The sequence below is a fragment of the Muntiacus reevesi genome, chromosome 12 (genome assembly GCF_963930625.1).
Source record: "Muntiacus reevesi chromosome 12, mMunRee1.1, whole genome shotgun sequence".
In the NCBI taxonomy this organism is placed as follows: Eukaryota; Metazoa; Chordata; class Mammalia; order Artiodactyla; family Cervidae; genus Muntiacus; species Muntiacus reevesi.
This window is the reverse complement of record NC_089260.1, coordinates 940,857-960,133: the sequence shown is the minus strand read 5'-3', so window position 1 is coordinate 960,133 and position 19,277 is coordinate 940,857. Positions and strand designations below refer to the sequence as shown.

At 47.0% G+C, this 19,277-nt stretch overlaps 1 protein-coding gene across 1 annotated transcript; it reads right to left on the bottom strand.

The window, feature by feature from the left end:
* Positions 1–339: 339 nt before the first annotated feature.
* On the bottom strand, positions 340–13,579 carry DSCC1 (DNA replication and sister chromatid cohesion 1). Its single transcript, XM_065902839.1, has 9 exons — positions 13,322–13,579; positions 10,780–10,948; positions 8,225–8,359; positions 6,236–6,326; positions 3,815–3,953; positions 3,257–3,309; positions 2,891–3,045; positions 1,589–1,737; positions 340–821 (listed from the first exon to the last, which is right to left on the bottom strand). The coding sequence occupies exons 1-9, from the start codon at positions 13,489–13,491 to the stop codon at positions 713–715; spliced, it is 1,170 nt and encodes a 389-aa protein (XP_065758911.1). The 5' UTR covers positions 13,492–13,579; the 3' UTR covers positions 340–712.
* Between the last annotated feature and the right edge of the window lie 5,698 nt (positions 13,580–19,277).

The following is a 19,277-nucleotide window of genomic DNA, read 5'->3' as shown; positions in this document are numbered from 1 at the left end:
GAGTCGGATACTACTAAACGACTAACACTTTCCATTTCACTTTCTAGCCCCTGGTGGACTAGCAGCTTGGACTCTCGGTATTTTATTCGGGCTGCCCGAATTTGATTCCCGGGGCAGGGAACTAAGATCTCTCGGGACCACTCATTGCTGTCTTTCTGAGATCACATCTACGGCAGCCAGGGGAACAGGAACCATTAGCATCAATACAAACAACCACATTAAATAACTGACAGCAGCATGTGATTTCCTATTTTGGTGGAAGGTCAAAAGTAGAGCGGAACTCACTTGGGAAATGGTATTTAAGTAAATAAATAATTCTCTTCTAGGAAACTATTCGTATTTAGTTCTCTGAAAACTTTCAAATTTATTAATGACTAGAATGTCAAATCCTAATTAAAGAAATGCAATTTTCAATATAAAAAACCAAACCTGTTACTCTATAAATGAACTCATATAGACTGCCAAGATATACTAAATGTAGAAAGTAACACTTTTGTCCTTGTTTATACTGTGTACATGAAACACACATGTCCTGAAAGACATAAAATATCCTATCACCTTTAAGAAAAAAGACCAGTAGTTTTAAAATACTTAAGATGAGGTGAAAAGGCCTCAAAGCATTAGGTTTTTCAAAGTCTGCTATACAAATACATAAAAAAACGCTTTCTTATATCCAGCAACTTTAGTCCCAAAGAAAAAACTGTTGTTCTTTTTAAGAAATGGGTCTTCTTGAGTTATAAACTTTGACACCATTTTGCATTGAAGATCGAGCATATTTTGTGAGTAGTGCACCAATGGTTAGCTTCTCTCCACACAAATCTCTGTGGGAACGATAAAAAAATTAATGAACAAAATAAAACAAAAAAAATGAACATCACAAATAGTCTAGGGAACATAACATGATATTCACAGCACTACTTCTTTATATCTTTCTCCCCTAAGTTCACCTTTCCAACAAACATAAGGGTATGTATTTGTGGGAGAGAGAGGTGTAAAGAGAGGTTACTAAGCCATAACTGAACTAGATATATTACACGTATATATTATCGCCAACCTTCATGGTAAGAGTATGAGTCACGTATTATTTAACCCCATGTTAGATATAAGCAAACTGAGGCTGGGTAAAGAGAAGAGAGAGGCCCCAAGAGGCCCAGTGAGGAAGTGGTAGAGTTTGTTAGTGGATTTTGGGTCAGTCTGGCAAGCAGTGACTTCAGGGTGAACTTCTTAGGAATTCTGACTTTTCCCAAAATGTTTTAAATTAAGGCAGCAGGAAAGAAAGAAGGTGGCCATCAGAGGAATGCTTGCCTTACAGTCACAGAGGGATCAGAGCAGACTGACCCTCTGAGACTGCAGTGTGCAAGAAGAGCAGAGAAGTGATTCTAGACACAGCAGCAAGGAAGAGAGAGGACACACCCTGCCAACCAGATCAGTACTCAGGCGGAATGACAAGAGAAGGGCCAGCCAGACCTTGAGAAAGCTGGGAAGGAAGCAGTCATCAGGGAAGACTCAAAACAAAACAAAACTGAAACCCTAGCTACCTGTTAGAAAAAGAACAATCCTCAAAATCCATCTGTCATGAATTACTTACTGAATATATGGAGCAATATCTTCTTCTGTCCACTTCTCTCTCAGAGAGAACAGACTATTGAAACGTTCCTGATCCCCCTCAGGTAAGTCTTCTGCTTTCAACAGAAATATGATTTCCGGTCTTGACTGTCTATCCACCAAGGCCAAACCCTGTAAGAAATGAGAAAAAGGAGAGCTCAAGTAATGGTCTAATGCTAAAAAAAAAAAAATGACTCATTCTTTTACCTTATGTTGAGCTTAGCCCGAGGTATTTAAAACCTCAGCATCGTGAAACTGAGCAGCTTACCTTTTTCATAAAGAGAGCACCTCTGAGCAGTGACTTCCCTTCCCTTCTAGAATCTGACTTATCCCACCACCAGCCTAGTGAAAAGGCTCTAGTTCTAAAGCTCACTGTGAGCTGTCACTGCCAAGCCCATGGGCACGTTATTGGATCCCTCTCACTAGCCCCCTTTACTTCACTAGTATTGATCGCCTCTTCCTCTTTAAGCCTGCATCCCGATTTCATACCGTTTCTCCTGACCTGATGTTTTAATTCCCTGGGCCCCCACACCACCCCTCTAACTGTTTCACTGGCACTACCCTGGGTAACCGCCTCTAAACCTGTGACTCCATCCCCCACTCACTCACTTGCTAATGACTGTAATATTTGAACTCCACCTCAAATCCTTCATCCAAGCACCAGACCTCTTCAGCTGAACTTACATACGAACTCATTGTGCCTGCTGCCCAAACCTGCTCTAAGTTCCACTATCCCAGGAAGCCTAGGAAGTGAAAGTTCCAGTCGTGTCCGACTGCGACGCCATGGACTATACAGTCCACGGAATTCTCCAGGCCAGAATACTGGAGTGGGTTGCCGTTCCCTCCTCCAGGGGATCTTCCCGACCCAGGGACTGAACCCAGGTCTCCCGCATTGCAGGCGGATTCTTTACCAGCTGAGCCACGGGGGAAGCCCAAGGGAAACCTAGTCACAAGGGAAACCTAGGCATCAACCTAACTGTAAATGGGCCCAAAAGATCTTACTGAGGTGACAAATGTTCTAAAACTAGACTGTGGTGACTGGAAACTCATTAAATTTACTACAAATCCTTTACAAACGGGCGGACTGTGATATGTAAATTATACTTCAATTAAGTGGGGTTTGTTGGGTTTTTGCTTTGTTTTTTTAAAGGATTTTTGTGATGGATTGAATGTGGAGTGCACTCCTAAGGTAGGGAAATAAACTGTCTCCAAATTCGGTTCCAACACAGGCTCCCTTTCACCTCGTAACCTGCGGAGTCATGGAGGGAGTCACGTCGCCCCCTACCTTCAGCTGATCCAGCCTGGTCGTCATTCCTTCGGGAACACTCTGTTGCCATACTTCGTGAAACTCGGCGAGATTGAATTTCACTGCGTTCTGAAGTAGCATCTGTGCTGTAGCTCTGCATATCTTATCTGCACTCAGTTCAAAATAAACTTCACCTAAGGACAGGGCAGCAGATGGCGTCACACTGTCTTCTGAGCTGAACCACCGTCCCCTTTCCCTCGTTGCAAATTCCCAGAAGGAATCACACACAACTCATCTCCCAGCCCCCCGTGGAGATCCGAGTTTTAACAGGAAGACACGTCAAAAGGCATGCCAAGTTTCACACACCAAGTTAAAACACCCATTAAAATACTCTCCCAATCTCACCTTCCTCTGTGTATTTCTTTCCATAACATTTAAGACAGTGTTCAATCATTTCCCTGAAAAATTTTAAACGCTTATTTGAAAAGTTTTCACAATTTTATGCATTAACTTTCAAACACTATTGCTAACTATAAACTAAGATATAAATCTGAAATACTGGGACTTCCCTGGAGCACAGGTTTGATTCCTTGTCAGGAAAGTAAGATCCGACATACTAAGTGGTACAGCCAAGAAACTTCAAAAAATAAAAACTAAAATACACTGGAAAGCTACGATGTGCCAGGCCCCATGTTAAATACTTTTATACAAGTCATGTGAGCACACATTTATTATAAAATAATATATATAATTATTTATTTATATTTTTAATGGCAGGAAGAAAAGTGACACATTTATTCACTCCAGTGACCCAAATTCCCAAGTCCGTTTTAGTTGTATATTTTTTAGATTTCTATGCGATATTAATATATAAAGAGTTCATGCCCTGGGTTTAGTCCTACCCTGGATAATAATTTTCTTTCCCTTTAAGAAAATCTGGAAGGATGGGGAATAAATACTTACTCTGGCTCCAATGGTCCAAGTTCCTGAAGGCATGTATTCAAAGGAACTTTGCTAAAAGACCAAGATTCGGAATCCACAAGCTGAGTTATATGATTCAGAAGTTTCATCTCATAATCAAATTCCAGAATCCTCCAATAACCTATAAATTCCCAAAGTTACAATTACCAAAGAACATTCATTTTAATTTAAACATACTTAAACAAATGAACTGACTGATAAGACTGATACAGTGGCAGTATACTCTTGCCCACTGCAAAAAAGAGACATGGTAAATCTTGGCTTTCTTTATAAACAATGCTTCTGTTTCGGCTTTTCTCCCAATCTTTGCAAACTCTGTCAGGGGAGGTCAGGTGATTTTTAAAGGGTACTTTCCACATGACCAACATTTTGACTTTTTTTTCAAGTGCTTTAATCTAAATGGAAATGGGGAAACCGGCAGCTGGTACGGCCATTTTCTTCGAAGGTCCCAGAAATGGGCTGACGGTCTCGGCGGGATCTTCCACACGGTGACCCCCCGGTCTCGGCCGGATCTTCCACACGGTGACCCCCCGGTCTCGGCCGGATCTTCCACACGGTGACCCCCCGGTCTCGGCCGGATCTTCCACACGGTGACCCCCCGGTCTCGGCCGGATCTTCCACACGGTGACCCCCGCAGCCGTGCACCGGCATGGTTGCACCCTCCCGCCAGCCACTTGGGGAGGCGGTCTCGTGCTCATGAAGAAGCCCCGTTCAAGGACTTCCCTGGTGGGCCAGTTGTCAGGAATATGCCGCGCAATGCAGGGGACGTGGGCTGGATCACTGGTCGGGGAACTAAGATCCCGAACGCCGAGAAGCAACTCAGCCTGCAGGCCAGGGAGAGCCTGTGTGGGCCGGCTGCCGAAGCCGAGCAGCGCAGCTGGAAAATCTGCCCCACGGCGAAGGATCCCGTGAACAGGCAGTGAAGACCCACACGCCGCAAGCAACGAAGACGCCAGGCAGCCAAACGGAAGAACAAGTATATTTTTAAAAAGGAAGTCTAGTTCATTCACGAGATAACAGACTCAGGTACGATGTGGACCAGCAGCAAAACAGAGGCTGGGTGTCCAGATTTATTTCCCAATTCCTATGAAAGATGACGAAATGCCACCTTGACCGAAGGTACTGCCTACACCCCTGGGGAAACGAATCAAGTGCACACCCGTCATTCCCAAGGGAGAATGCTCCTACTCTTATTCCGAATAAACATGGAACATTCCATGCTAAAACACGATATTTTTAACAAAAGCAAAATTCCAAAGTTTTGCTTTGTCTCTTTGAAATGTGCTTGCTCCGAAGCAAAATTGAAAAAGAAAACTAGGAAACAAATCTATGCATCCCACCACCCCATGCACACACCAAAATACTATCCATTCCCATGCATAAACAAAAAATGCAGAGGGCTGCATTAAATCCATTTTTCTATTCTTAACCTTAATATTCATGGAATCCCTATACTATAGTAATTAGAAGCAGGCATCCACAATTAAAACTCAGGGAACCACAACAAAGAACTAAGTGCTTCCAGTTAGTTCTAAAGTCACGTGCAGCTGTTTTACTCAGCAGGATTGGCCACAGACGCTAATCTCACTTGGAAGATTGTGAGTCAATTGAAAAGCACATCCACCAAACAAATCCAATTTCCTCCTTCCTAACACATGGGTGCAGCATTAAGCTGCTTTGCTGGGCAAGTTTGAGAGGGGTGAGAAACGCACACAAACATCTCCTCAAGTATGAAAGCAGGCCCAGACGTGGGGCGTGGGGAGGGGAGGGCTGGGGGGGCTCCCACTCCACCACTCCGGACCAGAAGAAAGTCAGAACGTTGCAGAAGATTCTGCGGGGCTACTCCATCAATCTCTTGCCGCTACTGCTTTTACACAGGTTTATTGTATAAACTACTTCACACTTATGCAAAAGCATGTTGAGTGATCACAAGACTAAATGTATCTTCCAAGCAGTTTGGAAATACAATGAGTTAATTCTGAACCAGGAGTTCAAGTACCTGGTTTGATGCCTCATCCTGCCACTATCTCGACATGGAGCCCTGGACAAGTCTGTTTCCCTTCCCAGGCCTTGGTTTCCTCACCTAGTAAAGACAAGGAAGGGCACAGACGACCTGATATCTAAGACCTTTCCTGATCAAACGTGGCTCTTCCATTACCACTTAGTCCAAAGGAAAAGGCCTGTAAGGAGCGAATAAAGTCACTGGTCAGAGACTGACATCCTTGTTAAAGGTGATCACATGGAGTCTCTGCCCCACACCCCAGAACACAAATATCGTCATCTCTGAGGCCAGAAGAGGACTAAATAAACAGCATGCAACAGCGGTAAACACAGGGAGATGTACAAAACCCCTCTCATATTATACCCAACTCCACCACTGTTGGTAACAGAAAGCAACGCTACCTCCAATTTCACAGGCATTGAGAACTCGTAACTGGGTCATTATTTCTTCCTCACTTGCCTGAATTTGATCAAGCAAATCTTCAGTCGTATACTGAAACAAACAAACAAACAAAAAAAAAACGCATTTTAGGGCAAAGAATTTTTTTCAAACATTGAATTTTGAGGGAATAAATACATAGGACAGATAAGGCAATATTTATAGCTTAATTTCTTTAGTTAATATGTAATGATAACTAGACAAAATCAGAGAATATCTTAGAAGAAAACAGCAAATCTTTGTGATGTTGAATGTGGCGATTGTTCTAGATATGATGCTGAAAACACAAGCAATAAAATGTAAACACATTATGTGGACTTCATCAAAATGAAAATCTCTGTACATTTACAATTTTTTTTATAAAAAGTCAAGGAAGTGAAACAATAACTCATAAAATAGAAGAAAATATTTGCAAATTTTATCTGTCAAAAGAGCTTGTGTTTAGATTACATAAAAAGCTCTCCAACAATTTAAAAATAAAGTAATCCACCTGAAAATTGGCAAAGGAGTTTCTGTATAAACATTCTATATAAAGCCCACAGAGAGTGACCACAGGACCCATCAATTTCACTCTTTAGTGTGTGTGTCTATACAAATCCAAGAAAAATTAAAACATAGGTTCACTAGACACTTGAACGTGAATGTTCACAGCAGTGTTACTCCTAATAAGCAAGTAATCAACAACAATCAAAAAGCAGAAACTACCCAAATGTTCATCAACTGATGAATGGATGCATAAAATATGGTATATCCATAAGATGGGGTATTATTAAGCAATGAAAAGTAATGGATGAACCTTGAAGACAGCATGCTAGGTTAAAGACGCCTGCCAGAAAAGGCCACTTACCTGATTCTATTCATACAAAATGCTCAGAAGAAGGAAGTCAAGAGACAGAATGTAGATTACTGGCTGCCTAGGGCTGAGGTGGGAGAGAGAGAGGAGAGAAAGGCGGGACTGAGAGGTCAGGGCTGAGGGGAAAGAGAGAGAGAGAGAGAGAAAGAGAGAGAGAGAGAGAAAGGCGGGACTGAGGGTCAGGGCTGAGGGGAGAGAGAGAGAGAGAGAGAGAGAGAGAGAGAGAGAGAGAGAGAGAGAGGCGGGACTGAGGGGTCAGGGCTGAGGAGAGAAAGAAAGGCAGGACTGAGGGGAGAGAGAGAGAGGCAGGACTGAGGGGTCAGGGCTGAGGGGAGAGAGAGAGAGAGAGGAGAGAAAGGCGGGACTGAGAGGTCAGGGCTGAGGGGAGAGAGAGAGAAAGGCGGGACTGAGGGTCAGGGCTGAGGGGAGAGAGAGAGAAAGGTGGGACTGAGGACTGAGAGGTCAGGGCTGGGGGGGGGAGAGGGAGAGAGAGGGAGAGAGAGAGAGAGAGAGAGAGAGGCGGGACTGAGGGGTCAGGGCTGAGGGGAGAGAGAGAGAAAGGCGGGACTGAGGGGTCAGGGCTGAGGAGAGAAAGAAAGGCAGGACTGAGGGGAGAGAGAGAGAGGCAGGACTGAGGGGTCAGGGCTGAGGGGAGAGAGAGAGAGAGAGAGAGAAAGGCGGGACTGAGGGAACAGCTAAGGGGTAGAGTTTCCTTGGAGGGGTGATAAAAATATTCTAAGCTTCATCAAGTTTATGATCGCACAGCTCTGGGAAAGCACTAAAAGCTGTTGAATTACACACTTTAAAATAAGCAAATTGCTTGGTATATTAATCAGATCTCAATAAGGCCAATGACAAAGAAAAAAAGTCAATCAGCTGAACTAGTACAAATATGGTGGAAGGTGGTAGGGGACAGAAGAAATGAGATTGACAAAATATTGATAAATGGTCAACAGAGTCAACTTATCAGTCTTTCTGCTTTGGGGTATGTGTGAAATTTTTGTAATTATGAACTTTAAAAAGAATTTCACCATTAAACAATGTCACTAGAGCTCTATTTTTAAAATTCCAATTAAAAAAATGAAAATAACAGTCTTACTTTTAAGTGACTGGAATCCTTTTCTTTTTCACTGTCAGGTCCTTCATAGGTATTTTCCATCAAAAGTTTCTTTAGCTTCTTTAGTTTAGGTCTACATCTTCTTAATTCCCAGTAATTGTTAGTAAAACCAAAGATCTAGAGATTACAAATACATCATAATCTTTTAGGGGCCATCCTAAAAGAAAATTTCATACAAAATTTCATCCAACACATCTATCCTCCATTAAAAGCAAGAAAAGAGAGCCAAGTCATTCTGCTTTCTGCCAAGAAGGTGCTCATCCAGCCGTGTGCTTGACATGGCTACACATCTGCTGGTCACACCTGTTTAAAACTCAATCAAGAAGACACTGCCAACATAATGAGAATGGATAATTAAGCTTCCATTGTCGTTGTTGTTCAGTGGCCAAGTCACGCCCGACTCTTTGCAACCTCATGGACTGCAGCACACCAGGCTTCCCTGTCCTTCATGATCTCCCAAAGTCTGCTCAGATGCATGTCCATTGAGTTGGTGATGCCATCCAACCATCTATTCCTGTCACCCCCTCCTCCTGCCTTCCACATCTCAAGTGTATTCTGCAAACCTAAGAGTGTGCCCAGAAAAGAATGACCAGGAAGGTGCCAATTCTGCAAACCAGGTGGAAACAACAGAGAAAGAATATATTTAGGCTGAAAAACAGAAAGTAAAGAAGAGACTTTATCATAGTCTTCAAATTATGCATAGATATTAAAGTGAAGAGGGGGCACTCTTGCTTTGTATTGCTCATGATGCTAAAACTAAGCAGATGTTACAAAAGAAAGGCTTCTATTCAATGCAAGAGCTTCCACTAGGTAGAACAGCAACTAATTCCTTACTGGACTTGAGAAACAGTGAGAGGCCTGTCACTCAAATCAAGTGATAATGGCTAAAGAACAGATAAATTGCTGTTATCCTTCTCTTCAATCTCCAGGATTTGCCCAATCAACATCAGCATGTAGTAGGTGCTCAATAATTGTTTCACATGAAAGAAATGGAAAAAGGCTGAAATGGATTCTCTCTGGGATCCACGGTAGCTCTAAGACGGAAGGGCAGGGGACGCATCCACTCTCAACCCAGAAGCCGTGACTGACAGACAAGGTCCAGAGCCTGGCGGAGATGCCGCGGGGTCTGAGCAAAGCTCAAGGACCAACACAGAAAGGCCACTGAGCTCGCACACAGTTCACGAAGAGGCACCCTGCCCGCTGGGCCCAGCACACAGATGTTGGTGTGCGCCTTCGTGTTGAGGGAGAAAAGGAAGTTTAGTATGGACTTTTAATTAGCTGCCAACATTAAAAAATAAGGAGGTTTTGCCCCTTAAAACCTAAATTTTAAGCTTCACTTGGACAAAAGAAATCAGGTCTGGCAATGCTGGGCGGCTTTCCCACAAGGCCAAGAAGCACCAACCTACCTGCCTGAGGCCTGTGCACCCCAATCTGTCACAGACCCCCATTCCCTGTCACCCCCGAGCCTGGGTACCCACTGCCATTTATCAACGCCAGTCTGCTCTGCTCAGGTGCATTCCTTACCGAGCCTTTTTAAGCTGAAGTGCAACCAAAGATTCTGAAACTCTGGCTAGCAGATCTCTGTTAAGTTTTACTTGGTCCCAGAACACAGAACTCCGGTAAGAAGAGCTCAAAGGTACTCACGGATGTTTCTACCTTCTCCAAAACACCCACAAGACAGGTAAAAATAACATCTTTTCCAAAAGGATGAACAAAATTTATAGCTCATTACAATCAAAGACATAAGTCTACAGAAACCAAAGTACGATATTTACTGGCAGTTCCTCTGTTCTAGCAATATCATATGAACCACCCAAGTGTCCCAGTATTTTCCCTTATTTCTATTCCAATTCTATTTTTAGGAAGTAGTTGGTTTGAAGCTAATCTAACAGAATTAAGGTGCTTTGAGTATAATATGTGTAACTATCTAGCCAGGATAGAAACTTGTGTTTGGTATTTGCCATCAGTAGTCTCCAAAGTAATTAAGAATTTGTTATACATGGCCATGGACAGTGAAGAACTAAACCAACTTCAAAGGTGAGAAACACACTTCCTTCAAAAACATATTTTTTCATTTCCCTACGTCACCTAATGCACTAGCTATAGTTTGAGGGAATCACCTTTCAAAACCTATCCACAGCAAAACTCCCTGAAAATAGGTGAAACTTCTAGAATGAGTCACCTAATAGTAAATTTTCTATATTACAGAAAATGGTCAGCTTATCTGGGACTTAAACATCACATTGGGAAATAAAGACAACTTTGCATGACTCTAAACAAAAATAATGCTGAGAAATTTCCAATTTCATCAGAGAAATTTTCAGATTCTCTGTGATTATACATTTCACACCTCCAGTTTTTTTTCTTTTTTTTGGCCTCATTGCATGGGAGATCTTAGTTCCTGAAGCAGGAACCGAACCCACCTGCATTGGGAGCACAGTCTTAACCCTGGGACCACCAGGGAAGTCCCACACCCTGAGTTTTCAATTAAAAGCATGTTGTCTTTTTCAAATAAGTCAGGAAATAGAAGACAGTACCTCAGTGTGAATAATGTTACAGTGTGTTTCTTCCATCTTCAGCTGCTCTGGAATTTTACAACCAGGAATAAAAAGCAACATATTGGAAGTGTCTGCTACTTTCAAATCATACGTTTTGTCTTCACTGCACAGAACAGCCTGCTCATCCTTATCACCACGAATCACTAGACTGCAGGAAAATGGGGGAAAAAAAATACATGACTTATTGAGACACTAATGGCCAGCCTCATTACACACAGTTCCAAAACCCTCTAGGTTTCCATAATTTAAAATGGAGTCTTGAGGCGACGTCTGGCCCCTCCTCTCACAGGGCACCCCACCCCCATCCCCAACGATGGGCTCCACATGGTAAGGACTGGGCCAATTGACTCACTAAGGAAAAATAACTCCATACAGGCAAAAAAAAAAAAGGCCAAATCCAAAGAGGCCAAGTGTTACCACATGGCTTCTTTGTGTAAACCGCTGGGAAGAGTACCCGTAACCTGCAGTCAAGATGTCACAGCGTTCTAAAATCACTAAAGCAATACTTTTCACACTTATGAGGATGCATGTTAGGGAGCCCTCTTAAAAAGCAGGTCAGAATGCAATTCTGGGAGGGGACACAGTCTTCTGCATCACTGATAAGCTCCCTGATGAGGACTGTGCTGCTGGCCGTGATGCCCACCCAAGCGGTCCCTCCTGTTTTGGCCTGAGCAACCCCTCACCATCAAATAAGCACATCCCCACCTAATCATCACCTACGCTGCAAAGAAACTGGGAACTTGAGGAAAGAAGGCCACAGTGCTGAAAGAAAAATCTGCAATGGGCATGTTTACAAACGAGAGTAAACGATGTCTGACAAGGGATCACAGGTAGAAAAAAGCAAGAAGAGGGAAGAGGGTAAGGTCAAAAGTGAGAAGGGGGAAGGAGAAAAATAAATGACGAAGATAATGGAGATGACAAAAACGGAGTTGATTCTAGCAGTCTTCCTTGTCTATATTTAATCCTCCTGTACCCAATTCACTTCTAAGTAATAAAAATTGCGAACTAAAAGACTGAATTAAAAAAAAAAAACTAATCCTTCATTTAAGTGAAAATAAAGGGTTTGTTTTTTTTTTTAAAGCTTCCTGGTGCTAACAGCATTCAAGAGTACCAAGTACCTACTCTTAACATATATGTCCACATTGCACCATCTCTTTCAAATATTTTGTTTAAAACAACAACCCCTTCCCTCACCAAAAAATAAAAAAAACTTTTTAACACTCCTTTTCATTCTGGTTTTTGCCAGCTAGATTAACGATAACTGGACAAAGCTGGTGCTCACACCTTAAGTCTTTTCTCAAAGTCCTGCCAACTCAGCTGGGATGAAAACCCACAGTGATGCTTCTCCCTCAGTTCCCTGAGAGATCCTTCACTGCTAGCATCTGAAGACTAGCCTATAATAATGTTCGACAAGTAAAGTAAGAAAAGTGAAAGACAGCCTAAAGACGGCATAATTTAAAAAGAAAACAAGTTTATTTATTTAACTGCACCAGGTCTTAGCTGCAGCATGTGGGATCTACAGCCCTGATCAGGGATTGAGCCTCGGTCCCCTGCCTTGGGAGTGCAGTCCTAGCCAGTGGACCACCAGGGAAGCCCCCAATTTTCAGAAGCCTACAAGATAACGAAGGTGAGTCACTCTAGTTGTGTCCGACCCTTTTAGAGTCCATGGTCTGCAGCCCACCAGGCTGCTCTGCGCATGGGATCCTCCAGGCAAGAGTACTGGAGTGGGTTGCCGAGCCCTCCTTCAGGAGATCTTCCCAACCCGGGCCTCCTGCATGGCAGGCAGACTCTTCACCACCTGAGCCACAACTACATAATAAAATACAGGTGTGGGAGGAAGAGCAATGCAGAAGAAAGTTAAACAAGGACCCTAACTCCTCATGTTCAGGGGCTGCACAGAGTTGAGACAGAGAATGGACTTCTCCTGCATGTTTTTTAACCCATGGTCTTGCAGCAAATGTGTAGGGGACCTAGAATTAGAAAACAGCTTTAGATTATCAGTAGTGACCCCAAGCAAGTTGGTTTTTTTGTTTGTTTGTTTTTGTTTTTTTTTGAGGGGCTTCCACAATTACCAAATCTGTTTTTAAAAAAGTTTTAAACCTCTCCTCGCAAAGTCCTGGCTACACCCTTGGTAAAATAAACCTAAGGAGAAGGCGAGAGGAACTCTGTAATTCACAATGCTGATAGCATCACCGGGCGTCACGGTAAAGCGCAGGCGCTGGGCGCAGGGCCTGAGCGCGCGGTTCTGGAACCGCCCCCGACTTCCGCGGACGCCGCTTCCGGACTCGCGCCCGCCCGCAGCCCCGGCGCAGCGCGGGCTCCTCTCCGCGCCCCCCGCGCCCGGGTCTCTTCTCCGGCCCCCTACTCGCGTGTCCCCCCCGGCCCTGCCCCCGGCCCCTCTCCGCACCCCACCTGCGCCCGCAGCCCCGGCGCAGCGCGGGCTCCTCCGCGCCCCCCGCGCCCGGGTCTCTTCTCCGGCCCCCTACTCGCGTGTCCCCCCCGGCCCCTCTCCGCACCCCACCTGCGCCCGGCGCGCAGCGGCGCGCACAGCGCGGGCTCCAGCTCCAGCAGGCACACGTCGCCGGTGGCCGCGGGCCCGAAGCGCAGACAGTGCGCGGCGGGCAGCAGCTCGGCCGCGTCCAGCTTGGCGGTCTGCAGCGTCGCGTCCACCTCGGCGCGGGTCCTCTCCATCGCCGCCGGGGGCCGGGGGGCGCGCGAGCCGGGCCCCGACTCGGGAAACCGCGCGGGAAAAGCGCGCCGCCGGGAGGAGCGCGGCCTCGGTGGGCGGGCCAGGGCGGGGCGGGGCGGCGGCACAGGCGCGCCCGGCGGCCGGGCGGGCCCGGGCGGGGCGAGACCCCGGGGGCGGGGGGGACTGCGGTCCGGCCCCTCCGCCGCGCCCCGCGCCCCGTTTCCGCGGGGACCTCGCTCTCCTGGCCGTCGGCACGGCGGCGGGCGGGCCTTGACACACACGTTTTTCCCGCATCATTGCATGAATCTTGCATCACGTGAAGAGCTTCCCTGGTGGCTCAGCTGGTAAAGAATCCGCGTGCGTTGCGAGAGACGTGGGTCCGCTGGCTGGGCTGGAAAGATCCCCCGGAGAAGGGAAGGGCCGCCCACTCCAGTGTTCTGGCCTGCAGGACCCCGCGGACTGTGCAGTCGGACACGCTGAGCGACTCTCGCCACCTAAGCTCCCCGCGTGCGCGCTGCCGGGCCGGACTCTGAGTGACCGGCGGCCGGGCCCCAGGCCCCTCTGCCCACACTGCTGTGTTGGGCTCAGGGGGGCTCCCGGTGCGCTCCTTGAGGACAGCAGACGTGACCTTCTCCGGGATGAGGAATGCGAACGTCTTCCGTTGCTTGGGGGTTTCCGTTCTGAAAAGGGCCCAGAGATTCGGTGCTCCCTTGCGGGGGGCCTGGGCTCTGCCCCAGGGCCGCGCTGTTGCTTCTTGGCTGTTCTCTTGTCTCTTCATCCGCTCCCATCCCCAGTTAGCATCTGTTGGAAAGGCCTCCCCGCCCACGAGCTCCACGGAGTCCTGCTCCGTTTCGCTTTCCTTCACCACGGCCTGGTGCCAGTGGATTGGCTCTTCTACACGTCAGGCGAGCGGTTCGGTTTGGTAAGGAGATCACCTAGCGAGAGTGGGATGTGCAACTGGAGATGCCGCTGCTGCTGCTCAGTCGCGTCAGTCGTGTCCGACCCTGTGTGACCCCACAGACGGCAGCCCACCAGGCTCCCCCGTCCCTGGGATTCTCCAGGCAAGAGCACTGGAGTGGGTTGCCGTTTCCTTCTCCCGACTGAAGATGAAACCTCACCAAATATTTGTGGTGGAAGCCTTTCAAGATATGCCTCCCTGGAGGAAAGAACTGCACATGGTAGGAGAAACAGAATAAAGCAACGTCTTGCAAAGCACATTACCTTGTATTTACTTAAAAATCACTTCGGACAAGGAAGTTCTTATTCATAGCAAGATTAATTTCATTCTATGGGAACTACAGTAGCTTAGATGTTTAACGTCACATCTTTTATTAATTAAACTTTTTAGGCTTTGCTTGCAGAACAGTTCAGATTTTCCCCATTAGGGAGGTAGTGTTTCATGTTACACAGAGTAGCCTGATTTGCCATTTTGTTCTCCTTTACTTTAGAAAAGAGAAAAAACATCTATTAATATTTACTGAGTCAAGCACTCCGCTGTGTATCCCATACACCTTCCCTTCTACTGTCCTGGAGGAGGGGAAGGCTACATGCTCCAGCATTCTGGCCTGGAGAATTCCATGGACTGTAAAACCCCTGGGGTTGCAAAGAGTTGGACACAACTGAGCAACTTTCACTTCACTTCACCAACTTCATCCTTGCAATAATCTAAGTCAGATCATGGCATTCTGCTGTTCAAAATCCACCAATGGATTCTGATCACTTTCAGAATGTGTTGTCATTGTTGTTCAGTGCTAAGCTATATGCCAAAGCGTTTGACTGTGTGGATCACAATAAACTGTGGAAAATTCTGAAGGAGATGGGAATACCAGACAACCTGACCTGCCTCTTGAGAAACCTGTATGCAGGTCAGGAAGCAACAGTTAGAACTGGACATGGAACAACACACTGGTTCCAAATAGGAAAAGGAGTACGTCAAGGCTGTATATTGTCACCCTGCTTATTTAACTTATATGCAGAGTACATCATGAGAAACACTGGTCTGGAGGAAGCACAAGCTGGAATCAAGATTGCTGGGAGAAATATCAATATCCTCAGATATGCAGATGACACCACCCTTATGGCAGAAAGTGAAGAGGAACTAAAGAGCCTCTTGATGAAAGTGAAAGAGGAGAATGAAGGCAGTTGGCTTAAAGCTCACCATTCAGAAAACTAAGATCATGGCATTTGGTCCCATCACTTCATGGCAAATAGATGGGGAAACAGTGAAAACAGTGACAGACTTTATTTGGGGGCTCCAAAATCACAGCAGATGGTGATTGCAGCCATGAAATTAAAAGACGCTTACTCCTTGGAAGGAAAGCTATGACCAACCTGGAGAGCATATTAAAAAGCAGAGACATGACTTTGTCCACAAGACCCGTCCCGTCCAGGCTGTGGTTTTCCCAGCGGTCATCAGCACACCAGGCTCCCCTGCCCTCTCTGTCTCCAGCAGTTTGCTCAAATTCATGTCCACTGAGTCGGTGAAGCTATCTAAATAAAAGTAAAGTAAATATCTTAAAAATACACAGTGTGAGAGTTGTGAATTTTAGTTTTATCAGGGTCTTTATGAAGACTAGAGCCTGGGAGGTAAGCACTCAACATAAAGGAGGTGGGGGAGAAGCCAGTTTATGTGTGATTTTAGGAAATATGTGCAGTCAAGCATAGTTAACATTAGCGTTAGCCGCTCAGTCGTGTCCGACTCTTTGTGACCCCGTGGACCATAGCTGCCAGGCTCCTCTGTGCATGGAATTCTCCAGGCAAGAATGGTGGGGTGGATAGCCATTCTCTTCTCCAGGGAGTCTCCCCACCCAGGAATCAAACCCGCGTCTCCTGCAGTGTCAGCCAGATTCTGATCCCCCAGGGAAGCCTGCATTCTCGCATACATCTTGTTAAAAGATTCCTGCTGATCACAAAGAACTGCTGTATCCAGTAGATGATCTCAGGGCTTTTCTATGTCGGGGAAGATACACGAGCCTGGGGTCACCGAATTCTTCCCAGATGTGAGGCTGCCAGGGTTAATTCCATGACAGGCAGCCTGGACCTAAGTTTTAGCTTTCCCCGAAATGGTAAGATTCCCCACCCCCATCAGGTAACCTGAAGCCAGCCAATCAATATGCGCCCAGTAAGAGACAAAGGGGAAAGCTGAAAAGCCCGCGAAAGCCCAGGTTTGAGAAAGCCCGCGAAAGCCCAGGTTTGAAAAAGCCCGCGAATGTCTGTACCAATAGAATTGCTTTGTAAACATGTAACCAATCCGCTTAAGCCAGCTACTAATTGATTATGCATGTCCTATAAATTTCTGTAACAGCTTGGGCTCAGGGCTTTTCTGACCCTGCACCACTGTGATGGCGGAGGCAGAAGGCCCTGGCTCGAGTCAGTAATAAACTTCCCTTTTTTTGCGAGTTGCATTGCCTTGGAAGCCTTCTCTCTTCCCGCTCGGGGATTCGGACATCGGGCATAACATTTGGGGTCTCGTCCGGGATCCCTTGACCGGGAGAAGAGAACGCTTCCAGGACAAAGGGGGAAGGATAAATAATAACACCGGTGCTCAGGAAAGACCGCAGTAAATTCAGGGCCCTGTTGGGGAGCAGGAGGGTGCGTATCTGTCACAGAAGGAAGGCTTTCTGTAAAGGGGGATTAGCCGGCGTAAGGCCAAGGCCAGCGGACGCGCTGGGAGGCAGCCGACTCTGCAGGGAAGGCTTTCTAGAAAGGGGGGACCAGCCGGCGTAAGGCCAAGGCCAGCGGACGCGCTGGGAGGCAGCCGACTCTGCAGGGAAGGCTTTCTAGAAAGGGGGGGGGACCAGCCGGCGTAAGGCCAAGGCCAGCGGACGCGCTGGGAGGCAGCCGACTCCGCGGGGAAGAAAGTTCCTCTCCCGACCCCGAGTCTGGTGAACAGCGGACGCCATTCGGTAAGGTGAAATTCAGGGGGCCCGAAAATCCAGCGCTGTGTCGTCGGCCGACGTTTGTTTGTCCGTGTGTTTGTCTTCGGCTCTCCGTGTTTTTGTGTGTGCCGGCATTGTCTCTATTCTCGTTCTCTTCTGGGGCATCGTTCTTTTCTCTTCTGACTTATTCTCCTTCTCTTCTTCTCCGATCTCCCCTCCACTCCTTTTCTTTTCGGGAGTTTCAGTGAACAGGCGAACGGTTGTGGGGCAATTGATGAATCCTGGCCAGGGCTACACTCTGGCGGACTCTGAAGGCCCTACAATAAGTGAGCCTCAGTAACTAGAGCCCGACCGGGTGAAACTCTCCTTTAACATCCCTAACTGAGGACGTGGCCTAAAATTCTTCTTGTGGGCACGGGTCAGGCACTTAAAGGCCATTAGGGCGCCTGCCACTTGAAGACTCCCGTGAGAGGATAAGGGGGTCACGGAACGGGCTAGAAACCCCTAGGGTGCCCGCCCCCAGCAAGAAAACTTCCGTGCAACGACGTAGGCACATAAACAGTTCCAAAAGCATACCATAAACCCAACCTCTTGGCCGCCACCACTCCCGGTAGGATTTTTGGTGGTCGTTCTCAGTGACTTTCTCTCTCTTTCTTCCTTACCATTTATTTTAACCATGGGTCAGAGAGAATCTACCCCACTTTCTCTCATGACTGACCATTTTTCGGATGTCAGGGCCAGGGCCCATAACTTGTCTTTGCTAGTCAAGAAAAGTAAATTAATAACTTTTTGTTCTGCAGAGTGGCCCGCCTTTCGGGTAGGATGGCCTCCGGAAGGCACCTTTCAACCGTCCATCATACAGGCTGTGAAGGAGAAGATTATGGCTCCTGATCCCTGGGGCCATCCGAATCAGGTCCCCTATGTCATGGTCTGGCAGGATTTAGTGGAAAATCCACCTAAATGGTTAAAACCTTTTGTTTATACACTTCCTAGTTCCTCCAATTCACAGGTCCTGGTGATGGAGATCCCCCCGGAGGAAACCAAAAAGAAAGAAGACCCAAAACCAGTCCTTCAGGAATCATCTTATCCAAACCTGATAGATCTAGAAACGGAGATAAGGCCTCCGCCATATGTGCCCTCCTTGCAACCCCCTCCGAGGAGAGAAGCTCCCACGGGTGAACCGAGAGGTTTAAAAGGGCCAACGGGAACTGACCATGAGGGGGGACCGGCACTGGGGACCTGGGGGAGAACTAGGGGAGATAGGGGTGGGCAAGACCCTGGGGACCCAGAGTTACCTTCATCCACTGTTCAGGCGCTCCCCGTCCGAGTGGGACCAGCTAACCCGGACGGAGAGCGAACCTATCAGTACTGGCCCTTTTCCACGAGTGACCTGTACAATTGGAGAACCCAGAACCCTCCTTTCTCAGAGAAACCCCAAGGCCTCATTGACCTCTTAGATTCCATTTTGTTCACTCATAACCCCACCTGGGACGATTGTCAGCAGCTGTTGCAGGTGCTCTTCACCACGGAAGAACGGGAGCGAATCCTGGCAGAGGCACGGAAACGGGTCCCGGGGGCCGACGGGAGACCAACCGCCCAGCCTCATCTCGTGGACGAGGGGTTTCCTCTGTTGCGGCCTAACTGGGATTTTGAGCGGGTGGAGGGTAGGGAGCATCTCCGAGTGTACCGCCAGACTCTAATGGCTGGCCTGCGGGCTGCAGCAAGAAAGCCGACGAATCTGGCAAAGGTAAATCTAGTAAGGCAAGAGCCCACTGAGAGCCCAGCAGCCTTCCTAGAGAGGCTGATGGAAGCTTTCAGGCAATATACACCTATGGACCCCCAGGCTGAGGAGTCACGCGCTGTAGTTCTGTTAGCGTTTGTAAATCAGGCAGCCCCAGATATTAGGAAGA